Source organism: Myotis daubentonii, chromosome 1 (assembly GCF_963259705.1).
Source record: "Myotis daubentonii chromosome 1, mMyoDau2.1, whole genome shotgun sequence".
Taxonomy (NCBI): domain Eukaryota; kingdom Metazoa; phylum Chordata; class Mammalia; order Chiroptera; family Vespertilionidae; genus Myotis; species Myotis daubentonii.
Window position 1 is genome coordinate 111717912 of NC_081840.1, and position 21224 is coordinate 111739135.

General features: G+C 40.9%; 1 protein-coding gene across 4 annotated transcripts in view; it reads right to left on the minus strand.

The window, feature by feature from the left end:
* ARIH1 (ariadne RBR E3 ubiquitin protein ligase 1) overlaps positions 1–21224 on the minus strand; it is a 122071-nt gene that overhangs the window by 47976 nt on the left and 52871 nt on the right. For 2 of the 4 annotated variants that reach the window (XM_059657841.1, XM_059657832.1), the window contains one exon: positions 1674–1818. The exons of the other annotated variants lie outside the window; for them this stretch is intronic. In XM_059657841.1, the coding sequence (XP_059513824.1) occupies positions 1674–1818 (145 nt within the window). The remainder of the gene's footprint in view (positions 1–1673; positions 1819–21224) is intronic. 4 annotated transcript variants of the gene reach the window in all.

The window sequence follows — 21224 nt, forward strand, 5'->3', positions numbered from 1 at the left end:
AACACATGATTTTACTATTTTTCTGAGTTCTCAATTAACTTTCTTTCCCAAAAAAAATTTTTTTATTGATTTCAGAGAAGAAGGAAGAGGGAGAGAGACACAGAAACATCATGATGAGAGAGAATCATTGATTAGCTGTCTCTTGCATGCTCCAGACTGGGGATCGAGCTCACAACCCAAGCATGTGCCCTGATCAGGGAATTGAACCATGACCTCCTGGTTCATAGGTCAATGCTCAACCACTGAACCATGAGAGCTAGGCTCAATTAACTTTCTTTTATTTTTTTTTATTTTTTATTTTTTTAAATGTATTTTATTGATTTTTCACAGAGAGGAAAGGAGAGGGATAGAGAGTTAGAAACATCGATGAGAGAGAAACATCGATCAACTGCCTCCTGCACACTCCCTACTGGGGATGTGCCCGCAACCAAGGTACATTCCCTTGACCGGAATCGAACCTGGGACCTTTGAGTCTTCAGGCCAATGCTCCATCCACTGAGCCAAACCGGTTAGGGCTCAATTAACTTTCTTTTAAAACCTCTTTTCTAATTACCTGTACATGCGAAACAATTCGTTCCCTTCAAATAGACCTCTTTAAAGATACACAGATAAAACTCTATAGTAATTATTAGAAAGAGCTGCTTAAATTAAAGCAGAGAATATAAACAAGATAGTTTTAATTACTGTAGAATTAAATTATTTCTCAGATATCTTCAAACATTTTTTTTTGTTTTGTTATCAATGCTTTATTGTTATCAACAAAATTGAAATTCTCTGGCACATAAAGCAATTATTTCTACAAAAAGAAAGCCTACAAATCTTGATAATTTATATAAATAACAGCTTCTCAGATATCTTTGAACATCTTAAGAGGTAAATTCCAAGTCACTGAATACATCTATACCACAAATATAATTTTGCTATGGTTATTAATAAAGTAAGGCCTTCATAGAAAGATGATGTTTATTTAAGCCTAAAACTTCTTTACTAGACACACTAATTAATCATCTAAATTCAACAGATTTTAAGAGGGGTATTTTTAGTTAAAAGGAACATCAACTAATTAGTACTACTATTTGCTTTAACTGACACCACTTGCTGTTTTTAAGAAACTCCATTAGAATAGATCTATATAAATGAAAATCTTTTTGTTACCTGCAACCTAGGTACCTGCAACGATACGGGCCCTTGACCGGAATCGAACCTGGGACCCCTCAGTGACAGACCCAAACTGACTAGGGCATGAAAATCTTTTGTTATGAAGAATCCTGAAAGCTCCCTAGTGAAACAGTATTAGAGACATTTTATAAGTGTTTTGTATATATAGTTTAAAATTTCTAATTTTAAATCTCATTTTAATTTGCATGAAAAATAATTCTACTCACTGCCTACCTATTACATAATTCTCCTGTGGTGGTAAAATAAGCTCAGAAAAGATTTAGATGTGTAATGAAAACTTGGGTAAACTGCTGCTTAAAAAAACAAATAGGGGAGAAGAAGACTATAGAACAGGGTCTTCTTCTTTCTCTTCCTTTCTTTATCCTTTATATTTTTATAGGTTACTGCTTTATACAATCCCAGACTCCCAGATCTTCCTCCTTTGTTTAAGTAATGAAAGATGATTTACCCTCTGAAATAGAGTCCGTGCTAGCCTTAAACTACCAGATACTCACCGAGTTAGGGTAGTTCAAGTAGCAGATCTGACAAGGCATATCCTGTGCTGATGACCTTGTATTCATCTGGCGTGTTCGAGACTTTTTACTTGGATTAATTACATGACACTCAGCAAAGAGCTTCTCCAGGTTTCCATCAAAGTACCTGCATTATTTAAACAGAAAGGATGAGAGCCCAGCAATAGCACACTGTTAGAGCGAGCTCTCCAAAAACCTGATTTTCTATAGGGATAAGCAATTAACTGAATTAAAATAAACCAAGATTATAACTTTTTTTGTTCAGAGGAAATGAGTTATATAGCTCAAATTGTAGCAAATGGAAGTATACAAGTATGAAAGCAGGTTGAGTTTTTGTTGCTATTTTGATATTTTTATTTTGCTTTTATCCTGAGAAGTTAAACTATTAGTATTTTAGTAGTACTATAATTAAAACTTAGGGAGGAAAGTTGTACTATCTCTAGTGATGCCTTATGCATAGTAATCCTATTTTAAAAGGCGAGGCTGTATTACTTACAAATAAATTCTTTTTATTAAAATTTGTTATACCAGTTTAATATAGTATTACTAAGTAAACCTCCAAGTGCACCTCCACCTTCAAAATATTTAAAAAATGAAATTACATGACTCATTTACAAAACAAACTTGCTCTCTGAATATTCCTTGAAATACTTTTAATTTACTAGGAAAAGGGGAGAAAAAAAGCACAAAAAGTTATACCTTAAAATATTTTTATATTAAATAGTCTATATATTAGCTTTTCATAAAATACATATCTATATATACACATTATGTAGTTCACTATTTAATATGTCAAGAAGCATGACATGCTAAATACTACATCTAGAGTTTCAACTAAACTAACTACAAATGGCTTGACAGAAGATAGTGGAAAATACGCAGAATATTCCCCATTAATCCAGCTGAGACATGGTCCCTGTTCTCCTTAAATATCTTAATATTCTTAAGGGAAAGCAATAGGTAAAACACAACTTTTCAATCTGTGAATAAATATAACCAGCAAAAATATTAATGCAGAATCTGGTTAATTAGTTTTTAATTTGTAACGACTAGATTTCAATAACTACAATGTTCGTTACAAACAGAAAGTACTTAGGTTAAATAAAAAATAATACTCAAAAAAGATTTCTGCCCAGCCGGGTGTAGCTCAGCAGTAGAGCGTCAACCTAGGAACCAAGAGGTCACCAGTTCGATTCCCGGTCAGGGCATATGCCCAGATTGCGGGCTTGATCCCCAGTGGGGGGCGTGCAGGAGGCAGCCAATCAATGATTCTCTCTCATCATTGATGTCTCTATCTCTCTCTCCTTCTCCCTTCCTCTCTGAATGAAAAAATAAAAAGTAAAAAAAAGATTTCTAATATTTTTAATGAAGATCTTGTTCAGGGTTTGTGGCAAAGCACTTACTATATCTCCAGAAAAATCACGGAAATGAGAACTCTCCTAAGACTAATAAATTTTTTAAAATATTTTTTTATTGATTTCAGAGAGGAAGGGAAAAGAAGAGAGAAACATCAATGGTGAGAGAGAATCACTGATCTGCTGCCTTCTGCACACCCCCCAATAGGGGTTGAGCCTGCAACCTCCTGGAATTGAATCGTGACCTCCTAGTTTATAGGTTGATGCTCAACCACTGAGGTATAAATATGCTATCCTATATAATAAAGAGGTAATATGAAAATTAACCCTCATGCCCTCACAAGATGGCTGCCTATGACCAGGCCAGCAGGGGGGTTAGTGAGGGACCGAGGGATCCCAGAATGAAGAGGCTGGGCCGACAGCACCCCCGACCCCTCATGCACGAATTTCGTGCACTGGGCCTCTAGTCTTTTTATAAAAAAGTCCCTTGACTACAGTATGTTTCAATGAAATGATCAAGTTATCAATCAAAATGTCAACACATTATAAAAGGGGAGCCCATATAATGTTAAAATTGTCCCTGATGATTTAGCTAATCAAAATATATGGAGCACAATATCAAATGCTTTCCTATGAATTTTAACTCTGAAGAGAAAGCCTAAGATGCTAAATAGAAAGCATATGAAGCTAACACTAAAAATAAATAGGTAAACCAATTAAATAACCTTTTATAAAAAACATTCATGCTCACAAGATAATACAAACTTCTGTCATCCAAAACTTGACCATAGAAAATTGGTGACTCCTAATACTTTTTTGAACACTTTAGAGAGCATTGTATGCATACACAACAAAACAGACATGTGCCTGTAATTTCATAAAAATAATATTGTATTCCTGATTTATAACCTGTTTTTTTTCAATGAACATTATTTTTTGTGTGTGAGTTGTGGTGTGTCAATGTCAAGTCCTCTATTATTTATCTATCTATTCATTCTTTATTAAGGTACTAGAGGCTTGGTGAAAATAATTTGTGCACAGGAGAGGGGGAGCCTCAGCACAGCCTGCACCCTCTCCAATCCGGGACCCCTTGGGGGATGTCTGACTGCTGGTTTAGGCCTGATCCCCAGGATCAAGCCTAAAATGGCAGTCAGACATCCCTCTCACAATCTGGGACTGCTGGATCCTAACTGCTCACCAGCCTGCCTGCCTGAAGGCCCCCAAATGTCCCCCCTGCCATCCTGGTCACCCCCAAATGCCCCTCTTGCCAGCCTGGTCGTTCCCAACTGCCCCCCCCATTGGCCTGGTCACCCCCAACTGCCCCCCTTGCCAGCCTAGTTGCCCCTAACTGCCTCCCCCCATGCTGGCCTGGTAGTCCCCAACTGCACGCCCCCCGCCGGCCTGGTCACCCCACACAGCCTGCTGTTTAGTCATTTAGTCGTCCCTCACTAACCCCCCTGCTGGCCTGGTCGCCCCATGCAGCCTGCTGTTCAGTTGTTTGGTCTTCCCTCACTAACCCCCTGTTGGTCAGGTCGCCCCACGCAGCCTGCTGTTCAGTCGTTACTGTTACTGTGACGGCGTCCTGAACAATTTGCATATTCCTCTTATATTAGTATAGATTACATGTGTCCTTATTCCCCCAACCCTCCCCCATACCCACCCCCGGATCGTGCCTTCACCCCCCCTAGTGTCTATGTCCATTGGTTATGCTTATATGCATGCATACAAGTCCTTTGGTTGATTTCTCCCCCAACCTCCCCTGCCTTCCCTCTGAGGTTTGACAGTCTGATAGATTCTCTGTCTCTGGATCACTAACAATATTAACAGGTATCTTTGTCAATGAACATAAGTCTAGATTGTTTTTTACCCATCGCTGCACAATATTTCATAGTAGGTATGTACTATAATTTATTTTAACAACCTTATACTGAGGGACATTCAGCTGTTCCACATATAAACAATCCCAGATTAAAATGTTGGCCCATATGATAGGGGGAAATATATCTAGACCTGAGTAACCCTTTGTCTCACAAATTGCTTTCATTTCCCAGTTTCTAACTTGCCTTTCAATCTTGTTTAATTGCCATTTTAATTGTTATGTAGACAAATTATCTTGCAACCTGTTGTGATTTCTGGAGTTCATATCAAGCTTTAAAAGATCGTAAACCTTACTTCCTCAAATAAGTCTTCTTTTGCCAGTTCCTTCTACGCCCTATCCCCAATTTGTTAAGATTCCCTAATGTTACATCCTCTTGGTACGTTGCACTCCTGCCAACAACACATTAGTAACTCTGTAATTACTATTTATTTTGTTTTCTCTGCTAGAATCTAAACCTCATGATGACTATTTTATGACTGTTATAGCCTTAGTATCTGGAAGAATCTTATTATAAGCATTCAATTTCTTTTTTTAAATAACAAGAGATAAATGACAGTAATAAATCTCAATTCCTTTGCTTTAAGTATATTTCTTAAAGACAGTATATACTGAAGTTTACAGCTTTTTGATCCATTCTAGAAGCTGCCAAAGAACTTTCAAATACTGTCCAGATGAACAGATTGGGGAGTTTAAGAATCCACTCATATTGTTGGGCATAGTAGGCCTAGAAATTTTTTCCTTTATTAGATTAAGTTCCATTTTACAAGAAATGTAAAATTTAAAAATTTGCTTTTGTTTTGCTTTTATTTTAATTACTAGAGGCCCAGTGCACAGATTCGTGCAGCAGTGGGGTCCCTCAGCCTGGCTCCCACTCATTCTGGCCCCGCTATGCCTACTGCTGCCGCCGCTCGATAGCACTGCCGCGGAGACGGGAGAGGCTCGCACCGCTGCAGCTGCGCTTGCCAGCCGTGAGCCTGGCACCTGGCACCCATCAGTCAGCTCTATCCCAATACGTTGAGATATTGCTTCCCAGCAATTGTCCACAGTTTGACTCAAATAAACTCACAAAATTTCTTTATAGGTTTGAATGTTTTTTACATTTAAAACATGATCTGTCCAGCAATGATTCTACTATGGTTACATGGAAGATACTGAATATACTAAATACAACAAAATCAGTACTTAAACCTATTTCATAATTTGTCAACTTTAATAATACATTGATTGTCCTTATGTTAAACTAGAGGTCCAGTGCACGAAATTCTTGCACTCTGCGGCGTGTGTGTGTATGTGTGTGTGTGTGTGTGTGTGTGTGTGTGTGTGTGTGTGTGTTCCTCAGCCCAGCCTGTGCCCTCTCGCAGTCCTGGAGCCCTTGGGGGTTAGCCTAAGCCATCAGTCAGACATCCTTAGTGCTGCGGAGGAGGAGGGAGAGGCTCTCGCCACCACCGCTGTGTTCGCCAGCCATGAGCCTGGCTCAGGGCTTCTGGCTGAGTAGGACTCCTCCTGTGGGAGCATACTGACCACCAGGGGGCAGTTCCTGCATTGAGCATCTGCCCCCTGGTGGTCAGTGCACATCATAGTGACCGGTTGTTACGCTGTTGGGTTGATTTGCATATTAGCCTTTTATTATATAGGACTAATAGCCCGGTGCACGAAATTCGTGCACATTAAAAGGGAATTAGCGGAGATATTTTAACACATTGTTTGCGGGTAGATTTTATCACGTGCTAACATGTGGCGCGGGCCATTTTTGCTAATTTTTTGCGCAAATGGCAACGTTCAGTAAAATTACGATAACTTTAGTTTACGTATTTATACGTTACCTGCATTCTACCGCTAGTCTATAAAAAACGTATTAATACGTGTCCGGCGCTCTACTACACTGGTAGAAGGTATAAATACGTAAAACGTTTAAATGTTTCCTGCATACAATGTGTTAAAATTGCTATTTGCCCTTTCTCTATAATAGAGGTGTGAGAGATGAACAGAAATTAGTAAAATATATATGAAAATATATAAATTTATTAATAAACAGTAACAAAAGGATATAAGAACAGAGGCATGTTATAAAAACAACAAAAAACATGATATGAAAACAACAAAAACATGATATAAAAAAACAGTGATGCAAACAATGACTGATAAAGTGATTCAACTTATTCTAATATCTCCCTGTACACCACATTAAGAGTGAAAACACTTTCAGAGTGCTTGACTAATTTCCCTTGTGATGAAGTATTTAGAACTTAAACTGTAATGTCACATGCTCTTCAAACTCAAGAGAAAGCAACATATAACTGACCATGTGCGAAAATGGGTTCAGCTACGAATATTCCTACTCTCTCAAGAGCAGTGGTTCTCAACCTGTGGGTCGCGACCCCTTTGGGGGTCGAACGACCCTTTCACAGGGGTCACCTAAGACAGTGATGGCGAACCTATGACACGCGTGTCGGAGGTGACACGCGAACTCAATTTTTTGGTTGATTTTTCTTTCTTAAATGGCATTTAAATATATAAAATAAATATCAAAAATATAAGTCTTTGTTTTACTATGGTTGCAAATACCAAAAAATTTCTATATGTGAGACGGCACCAGAGTTAAGTTAAGAGTTTTTCAAAATGCTGACATGCCAAGATGAAAATGTTCGCCATCACTGGCCTAAGACCATAGGAAAACACATATATAATGACATATTGTTTTTGTGATTAATCACCATGCTTTAATTATGTTCAATTTGTAACAATGAAAATACATCCTGCATATCAGATATTTACACTACGATTCATAACAGTAGCAAAATTACAGTTATGAAGTAGCAATGAAAATAATTTTATGGTTGGGGGTCACCACAACATGAGGAACTGTATTAAAGGGTCATGGCATTAGGAAGGTTGTGAACCACTGGTCTAGAGTTTGTCCTTTTGATTTATTAATAATCATCGCAAATGCTGGCATCACGGGAACAAATCAACTCTTGGAATCAGAACAACCTCTCCCTCTGCAGATCCTGTTAATACTACAGCTTCGATAATGTTAGGTCGTAATCTTTTGATAATAAATCTGGTACCATCACAAAGACCCCATTTACTATTAAGATTTCTCAATAGCATGATGATTGCACCACTTTTAATTTTAATTTATGACACGGCATTCCCGAAGGAGTAACAGTATTAAGAAATTTGATGGCGAAATTTTCCTTTTCAGCATCATCTGTTGAATCAATGGAATCATCACTCAGATATGTATGAAAATCTCCACTGAGTATATCCAAAATGTCTTCATTTATTTTTTGAATGTGCTAATTTTTTTGGACAAAGAATTGCATGTTTAGATATATTTTTAATATTATCTATAGATATACTATTTCCAAAGGTAGCTTCAATAATAGATCCATTACAAATCATTTCACAGGGGATTTCAATAATATCCATTCCTAAATGAAAACTGCTATCAAGTTTGCCATCTCCAAGTTTTACTACTATCCACTATAAGCAGAGTCCTCTGATCTCATATTAGTTTTAAGAGACAACTTTCTAAAACATCCCCAAACATTACAGTACTTTAAACTCGTTTGTACTATGGCCGATCCCATAACATGCGGTAAAATACTGAGACACTGTCGAAAATCCCCTCCAAGAAGTAGTTTCCCACCAAATACAACATTTAAATTCATAATTCCTCTTAGTAATCTGTCTATGGCATTTATAGCATGACTGGATGCCATGGTGCATTCATCAATAATGAGAAGTTGGGCCTTTTTAATAGTTTTAGCAACTTCACTGTTTATATCGTGTCTAGAAATTGAAGTTTCATTTAATGGAATTGGTCATTTATATTGGTAATGAAAGGTTCTTCCACCGAGAAGTAAATTTGCAGCAATTCCTGTAGACAGTGTGGGTAAAACAGTAACACCACAACCTCTAATATAATGTATTAACACTTTATTGTGAGGAGCAGCTACAGTGCTTTGGACAGGTTCAAGCCTTGGATTGATGAGAGGGCACAGTCCTCATTGCCACATGCAAGTCGCAGCTCAGAGGGCAGGGCCCTCCCAGCACAATTATAGCCAATAGCTATAGTTGTAAGCTTGAACCTATGGTCCAAACACGTAGCCCCACGTGCCTGAGTGATGTAAGCTTGACAGAGTTCAGGTACATGTAGTTGAGTAGGGCTGAAACCCAGGAGAATGTTGTAAACATCTTGATCACGCCCTTACTTTGCCTCGTGGCATCTGCTATACTATAAAATAAAGACACGGCTGTGGGCATTGTCGCTGTCTCTCAGAGAAGCAGTGTCCCACCGAGAGCCAGCTTTCATTCTCTTGTCTGTCTTTCCTAAGCCTTTCAGCCGCCTCCACTCAGGTTCATCCTTGGCCGTGCTGGCGCGGCCCACTTTATAAAGATATGCCTCCATGCTCTGAGGGCAGGTTCCTGCCTCAATCTTCGCCCTTACTGGAAACAGCTCCGGGAAACAGCTTGGGGGAGGGTGCAGCCATTTCCAAGACAACCCCTGTAGGACTGACTTCCTTCTGGTTGGTCGTGCCTCAGGTCGTGATGTTACACCCGGGGTTTTTATATAAGTAGATGACCCTGCACTTAACTCTTTCTCTTTTATTTAAATTTTATTTTATTGATTTTGACAGAGAAGGACAGGGATAGAGAGTTAGAAACATCAATGAGACAAAACATCGATTAGCGGCATCCTGCACAACCCCCACTGGGGATCGAGCCTGCAACCAAGGTACATCCCCTTGACCAGAATGGAACCTGGGACCCTTCAGTCCGTGGGCCACACTCTATCCACTGAGCCAAACCGGCTAGTGCTCTACACTTAACTCTTGAGTTTTGGATGAAATTTCTTGGACCTTTTCCCAGTTAATTATAAGTTCATACACTTTTTCACTAATTACATTATTTTTACATTATATAGCTTTCCCCCTCCAATAATGATTAATGCCTTTATTTCCTAAACTTGATTATCCTGGATTTATTAGACATAATTCAAACATTTAAATATAGTCAAGTGCTCACTTTGGCCAAAACTCCACTGCACCCCTTGTTCTGTATATTGATAGCATCCATTTTTTTCTGGTAACTATTATTATTGAAGTCTGTGGTCAAAATAATTTTCATTTTGTAATTCAAATCCTTTTTCAACTGGCACACATATAAGTTTCTTTTTTCATTCTTGAAGATTTTAGTAACTCCATGGGGTTTATTGTAGCATTTAACTCTCTTTTGAAATGCCATTCGAGTCTTAATTACTTTAAGATTCTTTAGTTGTTAACACTGTGTTTGAAAGTTCCTTCATTTTGCTGGCTTTTATGTACACACTTGTGAAAAAACAGATCAAAGTGAAAGAGACTGATTCTGTGTGAAGCACTGTAGTTCTGGTACCTTGCTTAATGAGCTAACACATTCTCTCTGCCTCACCAACTATGGTAAACAACTGCAAAGCATATCCTGGGGCATTGCTTCCGTCCTTTCTAGCAATCCTTGCCCATCCTTTTCCAAAAACCATATTGATGAAAATAAGTACAAGATGGACCCGTGGTTTTTCCTTCAATCCAGCCATTTCAGTGGGGGAAGGGCATAATTAGAGTTTCCTCACCCCATCTCTCAGATGGTCTAGGTCGGTGGTCGGCAAACTGCGGCTCACGAGCCACATGCAGCTCTTTGGCCCCTTGAGTGTGGCCATGAAGTTTCAATCTCACTGTACGTGCGCGCCCGCACGGGGTATTTTGTGGAAGAGCCACACTCACGGGGCCGCAGTTTGCCAACCACTGGTCTAGGTTTCTGAGCAGAGATTATAAATCCTCTTCTTTCTCTATGGTTCTTTCTGTTCAGTTAGTATGTTTACAAAAATATAGGTAAGCAAACTTGCATTGAATTGGTCAACTTTCCAAGATATCTAGAACTTAATTTTTAATTTTTGACTGCTTGACAGATATAAACCAAATAATATAAATTAAATTTCAAGGCAGGAATAATTACAGCCTAAAAACTATGGTTGTGGAGATGGGAAATTGGTCACTAAGGGTACATCACTAGGTAGTGTTTCTTTTTGAATTCTGAATGACTGAAGAATCATTGTTTGCATGAAAATCAATATTTAATTTTGTCATTAGGAATTTATCTTAAAAGCCACTAGGGCTTCATCCTATATAATAAAAGGCTAATATGCAAATCAACTGAACAGCGGAATGACCAGTTACTATGACATGCCCTGACCACCAGGGGGTAGACGCTCAATGCAGGAGCTGCCCCCTGGTGGTCAGTGTGCTCAGCCAGAAGCCAGGCTCATGGCTGGCGAGCACAGTGGCGGTGGTAGGAGCCTCTCCTGCCTCCACAGCAGCACTAAGGATGTCTGGCTAATGGCTTTCAGACATCCCCTGAGGGCTCCCAGACTGCAGGCTGGGCTGAGGGGCCCCCCTTTCCCCTGAGTGCATGAATTTCGTGCACCGGGCCTCTAGTATTTCAAAAAAAGGCCATTGCTGAAGTATTTATTTTCACAATGGAATCAGAAAACCAGAAATGATGAGCAAATTTTAAGTTATATAGTGGGCTTTTCTACTGTGTATTCTTAGGTTATCAGAGTTCAATCCTCCTTAGGGTCCTTAGTGCTCCCATTACGTATTTATAAGAAATCAATAGTCTATTGCTATAAGCCTGAGAGGAGACAAACACACACACGAAAAATTTTAAGGGAGCATTATACAATACACACACACACACACACACACACACACACACACGCACATATATGCATAAACATACAAATATACACTTTTACTTCTAAATAAAATAATTTTTAAAATATATTTTTAAAAATTGATTTTAGAGAGATAGGGAGAGGGAGAGAGAAACACTGAGTAGTTGCATGCTGCACGCACCCCTACCAGGGATCAAACCCACAATCTAGGTATGTGTCCTGACTGGGAAACAAACCCACAATTTTGGTATACAGGAAGACACTCCAACCATCTGACACATATCAGCCAGGGCCTGAATAATTTTTATTTCAACATTCTCATGTGGCATTTTATGGATACCAGACTTCAATTTCAAAAGGCTACAAAATGGTCACAATTATTTTATGTCTTAATTATTGTTCTGACAAAGCACTAAAAGAGGTCTGTGACACCAACATCTCTTGTAGAAACTGCTATTTCAACTATCTTTTGGCCCCATTAACCTACTTCTAATGGTGTAATTTTTTCCACTTTTAGGAAATGTATATTTAAGCAAAAATGTGAAGGGAGGAAAGGAACAGATTAAGTAGATTTAAACCATAGTAATGAATAAGAACTACCATCATATTTGTAAGAACAAAAATAACAGATAAAGCATGAAAATGACATTTGTAAAAGACCACAAAATAGAACAAGAGAAGACACACTAGAAGAGGAGGCTTTCCCCAGTCTTTTCATATTGACACTAGAGGCCCGTTGCAGGAAGATTCCTGCAAGAATAGGGCTTCCTCAGGCCTATTCCTGCAAGAATAGGGCTTCGTGTGGCCAGAGCGAAGCAGGCTTCACTCCCTTCTCTGCTGCCTCGCTCCCTCCCATCTCCACTGCCTCGGCTCCGTTCCCATGTCCGCGGCCTCGGCTCCGCTCCATGTCCGCTGCCTCAGCTCCACTCCCGTGTCCACTGCCTCGGCTCCGCTCCCATCTCCGCTGCCTCGGTTCCTCCCTTCTCCGCTGCTTCGCTCCCTTCTGCAGCGCTTGGCTTCCTTCTATGCTGTCTTCAGTCATCCGTGCCTGCATATGCAAATTAACGGCCATCTTTGTTGGGTTAATTTGCATACTCATCCTGATTGGCTGATGGGAGTGACACCAATTTGCATGTTTCTCTTTTATTAGTGTAGATTAGTTTCACAGCTCAATCCTGTGAAATTCTACATAAAATAGCTAGTAGATATATAGTACAGTACAGTAGGTCCTAGGGTTACGTCGGAGATCCGTTCCTACGGCGTGATGTAACACGATTTTCCCCGTAAGTTGGAACCCACCTACATAAGAACCTACGTCACTCACCGGAGCACATACACAGCAGTAGTGAAGTGAAACAGTAAAAAAAATTTTAAAGAAAAATAATTCCTGACCTTTACTTGTGGTAAATAAATAATAAAAAACATAAAGCACTTATGTCCATACGTCAAAATGACGGAACTTTTTTTTTTTTTAATAAATTCTGTAAATGGGAGATGGCGACGTAACCACAAAACGACGTACATCAAGTCTGACGAAACCCGAGGATTGCCTGTATAGCAGTATTAGCAAGTTATTAAGAAAAATTGAAGTTCTTTTATTTTTCATTTATAATCCTTGTAAAACTATTAGACTATTAAAAAAAAAACAAATTGCATTACTTTGGTAAAAATCATAAAAAGACTCCTCAAGTAGAATGTAAATTTTCATACAAAGTAAAAGATTCACTGCATCCTTTGTGGTTATTAAAAATATGATTTTATTGATTTCAGAGAGAGGAAGAGAGGGATATAAATATCAATGATGAGAGAGAATCATTGATCAGCTGCCTGGATCAAACCCACAACCCGGGCATGTGCCTTGACTAGTAATTGAACCATGACCTCTGGGTTCATGGGTTGACACTCAACCACTGAGCCACACTAGCCAGGCCTCTTTGTGGTTTTTAAAGCTATTCTTTCAAAAGGGCTAAAATTTTATGTAAGATGACTGGCACACATATAAACTCTATAGAATTCCACAGAAATAAAACTAAGGACTTAGTGATAGAAAATCTTCTGTTTCTAAGAAAGACTTTTGGCCTTCATTTAAAAAAAAAAAATCTAATAATGACTTATTATGTCAGTAGGACATCCCCTGAGGGCTCCTGGACTGTGAGAGGGGGCAAGCCGGGTTGAGGGGACCCCCCCCCCGAAGTGCACAAATTTTTGTGCACCAGGCCTCTAGTCCTATCTAATAAAGAGGGAATATGCTAATCTACCCTCACACTGTCGCAAAGATGGCAGCGCCCACAGCCAATAGAGGGAATATGCTAATTGACTACCCTGCCCTCAAAGACTGCAGCACCCACAGCCACAAGATGGCCGGCAGGGGAGGGCAGCTGTGGGCAATCAGGCCAGCAGGGGAGGGCAGTTAGGGGAAACTGGGCCGGCAGGGGAGGGCAGTTGGAGGCAATCGGGATGGCAGGGGAGGGCAGTTGGGGGCAACTGGGCCAGCAGGGGAGGATTTAAGCGCTGATCAGACTGGCAGGTGAATAGTTAGGGGGTGATCAGGCTGGCAGGCAGAAGCGGTTAGGAGCAATCAGGCAGGCAGGCAGGTGAGCGGTTGGGAGCCAGCAGTCCCGGATTGTGAGATCGGGCCTGTGGGATTGGGCCTATACCAGCAATCGGACATCCCCCAAGGGGTCCCAGATTGGATAGGGTGCAGGCTGGGCTGAGGGACAACTCCCCCACAGTGCACAAATTTCGTGCACCGGGCCTCTAGTCTATATATATATACATATATATATATATATATATAAGCCTAAGTGACTTTGTGACCAATTGACCAGTTGCTATGATGTGCACTGACCACCAGGGGGGCAGACACTCAACACAGGAGCTGTCCCCTGGTGGTCAGTGTGCTCCCACAGCCAGCCAATGCCCCCTCTCCCCGGGTCCCTCCCATCTGGCAGGCCCCGTCTGACAGCCGGCAGTTCCCGGCTGGCCCAACCCTGATTAGGACTGTGCGAGATGGCCCCAATAGGTCCTGATCACCGGCCAGGCCTAGGGACCCCACCCATGCACAAATTTCATGCACCAGGCCTCTAGTAGTCAATAATATTGCAGTAACTATGCATGGTGCCAGGTGAGTACTTGAAATATCGAGGGGATAACTTTGTAAAGTACTGTATAGGAGATTGTCTAACCACTATCCTATACACCTGAAACTAATACAAAACAGTGAATGTAAAATGTAATTGAAAAAAATTGCCCTTTAGAGAGGTAAAAGTGAAATAGCAACTACTGTAGTTTATTATGGTTCAATAAAAATAAATTAACAGTCATCTTTTTATCATCACTAAAACAAGTTTTGGATTTTTAATACTAATCTAAAATTATTTCACATTTTATTATATGTGGTTTATAGGTAAGTATACTACTCCTCATGTATTTTTAAGAAAATGTAGAATACTTTTTGAGATCAATAAAATTTTTCCCCTATCGGAGAAAACAAAACCCAATTAAAACAAAACATAACAAAACAAAACTGCATGATAACAAAAATCTCCTGAGCTTGCTAAGCAAGAGAGTACTTGGACAAAGAAGCTACTAAATACTACTATTTTCAAGTTGCAGTACAAAAATCGTATTGCATAATTTGAGAAACTTTATGTAATTCGTTACCCTATACTTTATCCTTTTCGGTGCTGAGACACGATGAAAGAAAGTATATTAAGAAACTAACCACAGTGAAACAGAGGTAAGATAACTCCTTCCAGACTTGAATTAGCAAAATTACAGTGTCTTACAAAAAGGCTTCCACACCCATTTATTACAGAAAAATTTAAGTACAGTCATCCCTCGCTCTCTGTGGGGGATTGATTCCAGGATCCTCCAGGGATACCAAATTCTGCAGATGTTCAAGTCGCTCATATAAAATGGCATGTTATTTGCATATTGCCTACACACATCCTCCTATATACTTTAAATCCTCTCTAGTCTATATATATAAAAGCCTATGGAAATTGTTATACTGCAGTTTACGACATAATGACAAGAAAAAAGTCTGTACACTTTCAATACAGATGCAACCATTGTAGGCCTAACTAAACAGTACAGATGAGCAACAACATCATTTTTTTTGTGGTGTTGTTTTTTTCTGAATATTTTAGATGTACAATTGGTTCAATTATAGATGCAGAACTCATGAATATGAAGGGCCAGTTGCATATATATTGTTCATTTGGCCAGTTCCACACCACCATATCGAATTCCCATACACCTAAACCCCCATTATCAACATTATGCTAATCAGAAGGCTTTTTTAAAGAATAAGATTTTATTTCATATGAACTTTCAAAGTAGATCTGAAACTATGCCAGGCATTTTAAGAAGCTAATGAGTATTCCCTTCATAACAGAGACTAGAACACTCTACACCAGAGTCTCCAGGAGACACAAATGGTGGTTTCACAGGTATTTCAGATACTTAAGGACACATGTTCACCTTCACTGGTAGTTATCCAAGTTCTTTGGCTTGACTATGATAACTTCAATTTACCAAATTCTTCTAACCTAAAGTCCCTGGACCTCCAACAAGTGTACAGGGTAAAAAACATAACTTATATACAAATATTCATCCTCCCTACTGCGCTGGAGAAGCTCCAAAGCTTTTATTATTTCCAAGAGACCATACCTCCCCAAATGACAAGAACCAATATTATTTTTTAAAACTATTTTTTACTTCAAAGAAAATTAAGACAGTGGCTTCTATACTTTCTGTCTAAATATATGCATGCAAGACAAGTCTATTCCCTCTGCTCTGCTCAATGGTCTTTTTTTTTCAAGCTACTTGTTTGATTTATGCAATAGTGGGTCTGATTCCAATTAAAGAGACAAATGGTATATAAAAAGAAGCATCATCTTTATCCTTTTGATAACGGTATTTCAATATACTTAATGGAAATCCTCTGGTTGTAAATATTGAGAGCCTCAAAGTATGTTTAATCTAGCTACGCTAAAACTAAGAATAAGCAATCAAAACACAAGACAGGCCCTAGCTGGTGTGGTTCAGTTCGCTAGAGTGTCATCCCATGCACTGAATGGTCGAGGGTCCTAGTTAAGACACATACCCAGATTGTGGGTTCAATTCCCGGACAGGGTGGATACGGGAGGCAACTGATTGATGCCTCTCTCTCACATCAATGCTTCTCTCTCCCCCTGTCTCGATCTCTAAAAAATAAACCAACCAACCAAACAACAACAAAAAAATACAGTATATAATTAATTTTTACATAGTTCCATCAAAGATTAAGCAATTATATGTGGAAACTGTGCTAGTTAGTGTCAATATTAATTGTTTTAAAGGGAAGAGAGAGACAGCTATTTGCAAAATGATATGCTAAGTATGTAAGAGGAGAATGCTAGAAAAGTAATAGAAAATACAACTAATGTTATTAAGTCAAATTGACAACAGTAAATGTGGTAAGAATTCAGAGAATAAAGAAATGTCAATAAGTGAAACTGGCCCTAGCCGTTTTGCTCAGTGGACACAGCATCAGCCTGCAAACCAAAGGGTCTTGGGTTAGAGTCCAGTCAAGGGCACGCTCCTTGATTGCAGGCTCCTCCCTGGCCTGAGCCCTGGTCAGGGATTGTGCAGGGGGCAACCAATCTATGTGTTTCTCTCTCATCGATGTTTCTCTTTGTCTTTCCCTCTCTCTAAAAATCAATGAAAAAATATCCTCAGGAGAGGATTAACAACAACAGAAAGGTCAAATTGACAATAGTATATGTGATAAGAATTCAGAGAATAAGAGATCCAGAGGGCATCACACAAGTTGTTGTATGATGTATAGAAGTATACATAATGTCTGTGAGCACAACCCCAAAATGAAATATTATTGATGATCTCGGAACTTATGCAAAGATATAAATAACTCTTGAGGAGACTGGGGCCTGAATAGTGGAAAACATGCCAATAGAGTGTAGAGAAATAAGTATAGACATACAGAATAGAGGAAAAATATTGATTTCAAAAGTCAGATAGTATAGCTTTAAAAAAAAAAAAATATATATATATATACACACATACATACATACTAGGGGCCCGGTGCACGAAATTCGTGCACTGTGTGTGTGTGTGTGTGTGTGTGTGTGTGTGTGTGTGTGTGTGTCGGGGGAGTGTCCCTCAGCCCAGCCTGCCCCCTCTCACATACTGGGAGCCCTCAGGCGTTGACCCCCATCACCCTCCAATCGCAGGATCGGCCCCTTGCCCAGGCCTGATGCCTCTAACAGAGGCATCAGGCCTGGGCAGGGGACCCTCATTTCCCCCCATCACTGGTTCTGCCCCCAGCCCAGGCCTGATGCCTCGGCCAGAGGCGTAGACCCCGATCACCCTCCGATCGCCTGATCGGCCCCTTGCCCAGGCCTGACGCCTCCGCCAGAGGTGTCAGGCTTGGACAGGGGACCCCCATCTCCCCCTGATCACTGGCTCTGGCCCCCACCCAGGCCTGAGGCCTCTGGCCCAGGAATCATGCCTGGGCAGGGGACCCCCATCTCCCTCTGATCGCTTGCTCCACCCCCCGCCCAAGCCTGACGCCTCTGACCCAGGCTTCAGGCCTGGGCAAGGGGACCATCATATCCCCCCAATACCCGGCTCCGCCCCCCACCCAGGCCTGATGCCTTGGCCAGAGGAGTTGGCCCTCATCACCCTCCGATCACCAATCACCGGATCAGCCCCTTGACCAGGCCTGAGGCCTCCGGCAGAGGTGTCAGGCCTGGGCAGGGGACCCCCAGCTCCCCGTGGTTGCAGGCTCCACCCCTGCCCAGGCCTAACACCTCTGGCCTAGGCGTCCGGCCCGGGCAGCGGGGACCTGCAGCTGCAGCGGCCCCGCGATCGTGGGCTTCGCTTTAGGCCCAGGCAAGGGACCCCTAGGTCCCGGGACTGCCAGCTTTGACCGTGCCCAGCTCCCATCGCTGGCTCCACCCCTACTTCCTGCTATCACTGGCCAGGGCGGCAAAGGCACCTGATTCTCCGATCATGGCTGGGGAGCAGGGCAAAGGCGGCCCCAGGGCCGCCTTTGCCCTGCCCCCCAGCTCTTAGCTCCCCCCTGGGTTTCCGATCACTGTCAGTGGCAGGAGGCTTCTTCCTGCTTTCCCTTTCTCCTCCCTGCATTGTGCCTACATATGCAAATTAACCGCCATCTTGTTGGCAGTTAACTGCCAATCTTAGTTGGCAGTTAATTTGCATATAGCCCTGATTAGCCAATGAAAAGGGTATCGTCGTACGCCAATTACCATTATTCTCTTTTATTAGATAGGATATATATATATATATATATATATATATATATATATATATATATATATATTTTTTTTTTTTTTTAATTACGTCAGAGAGGAAGGGGGAGAAAAAGATAGAAACATCAATGACTGAGAGAGAATCATTGATCAGCTGCCTCCTGCACGCCCCCCACTGGGGATGGAGCATGCAACCTGGGCATGTGCCCTGACTGGGAATTGAACCGCGACCTTCTGGTTCATAGGTCAATGCTCAACCACTGAGCAATACCAACTGGGTGGTATAGCTAAGAGTATTAAGGGAACGGGAGGGGGGGGGAGCGGCGGGGGGGGGGCAAAGGAGGGAGAAAGGAATAGAGAGAGGCAAGAGCATTCTAATTGTTTTAAAGTTCTCACTTTAATAGTGTATCAGTTGATTTTCTTGAGTTCCCTAGATAGATGATTACGTGGCATATATAAAACTTTTCCTCCTTTCTAATCTTTACACTTTTTTTTAAATGGGCAAACTTCTAATGTTTCAAAATTAGTATAATTTTGCTGTACATTATTAGTTGATACCCTTTATTCAGATGAGAAATTACCTCTTTAGTTTACTAAAAGTTTTTTTTCTAAATCATGGATAAATGCACAATATTATTAAACTGTATTTTGGGCATTTATTACGATTACCTTTTAGTATCTCTTCATTAACACCTGTTAAGCTGTAAGTGCTCTACATGAGTTTCTTCCCCAATGGTGACCTGTTCTATTCCTAGGAGAAATGGTATTAGGCCATAAATTCACTCAATTCAATTAAGTAATATTTTATTTATGAATGCAACAGCTATGTTCATAATAAAAATGATTTTCTGACTCTGGTCTGGCACAGTGAAGAGACATGAGAGGTGTAGAATAAATGGAAGGTCCCTGGTGCCCCTCTGTCTCCACGAGGGGACAGGGCAGTGGGGTCCACTTGCATTAAAAAAAGAGAAAGATTTTCTTATGCTGTTGTCTTTGTTAAAAATTTGTAACCACAGCCCTAGCTTGTTTGGCTCAGTGGATAGAGCGTTGAACCTGAGCAAAGGGTCCCAGGTTCGATTCCGGTCAAGGGCACATGCCTGGGTTGCAAGCTCGGACCCAGTGGGGAGGGGGACGGACAGGTGTTGGAGACAGCCGATCAGTGATTCTCTCTCATCCTTGATGTTTCTATATCTTTCTCCCTCTTCCTTCCTCTCCAGAATCAATAAAAATATATTAAAGAAAAAAATTTGTAACCACAGTTATTTTAATTTAACATCCTATATAAGGCTAATATGCAAATTGTCCCTTCGACTGGGAGTTTGACCAGGGGGCAGGGCCAGCCAACTGGACCCCACCCATGCATGAATTTGTGCACTAGGCCTCTAGTGAATTAACGCACTACCTTTTTCTAGTTTGAAATAACTTTCAATAGGACTGGCAGTCCTCTGAAGTTTATTAGAAAGAACTTGTCCTTTAAAATCATCTAGCGCTTTTTGGAGGAGAAATATATACATTTTAGTATATTTATTACATTTCCCCATGATTATCTTTCTACTTCTTCTTGGGGATGGGGACAGTTTAGGTAATTTACATTTCTAATCTTTTAAATGTATTGATAAAAGTGATACACAGTATCACTCTATTGATAGCTCTTGACAGATCATCCAAACAGAAAATCAATAAAGAACTATCAGCCTTGAGAAACCAAGATGGTGGAATAGGTAAAAACCTGAAATTGCTGCCTCGCACAACCAATTCAAAAATACAACTAAAAGACAAAACGGACATCATCCAGAACCACAGGGAGGCTGGCTGAGTGGAAATTCTACAACTAGAAGGAAAGAGAAAAGCACACTGAGGCTCAGAGGAGGTGCGGAAATAAAGTGCAGAGGTACGCAGGTGTGTGCGGAAAGGGCTGGCAACTGAGGACATGGGTGTCTTTTTCAATCGAGACGGAGACACAAGCTCCCGACGGTCCTGACTCCAGTTACGGACGAGACTGGGGACCCAGACTCATACGGGAGAAACTGGACTGTCTGGCATCAAGGGCAGCTATCTCTCAGAGGTGCTTGCAGCGATTACTGCGGGACACTGAAACCCGGGGCCTCTTAGGGCAGGGCTGAGGAGCAGCCATAGCTGTTTACTCTGCCCTGTTGATTCCCTGAGACCCTGCCCCATGCAAGCTGTGCGCAGAGGCTTTTGCATATGAATGACCTGGCCCTTTGCAATCTAAAATTACCTAACAAACTACAGCTGGGTCAGAGAGACCCAGAACCTCCAAAAGAATGCTCAAGGCCCCACAGCAGCTTG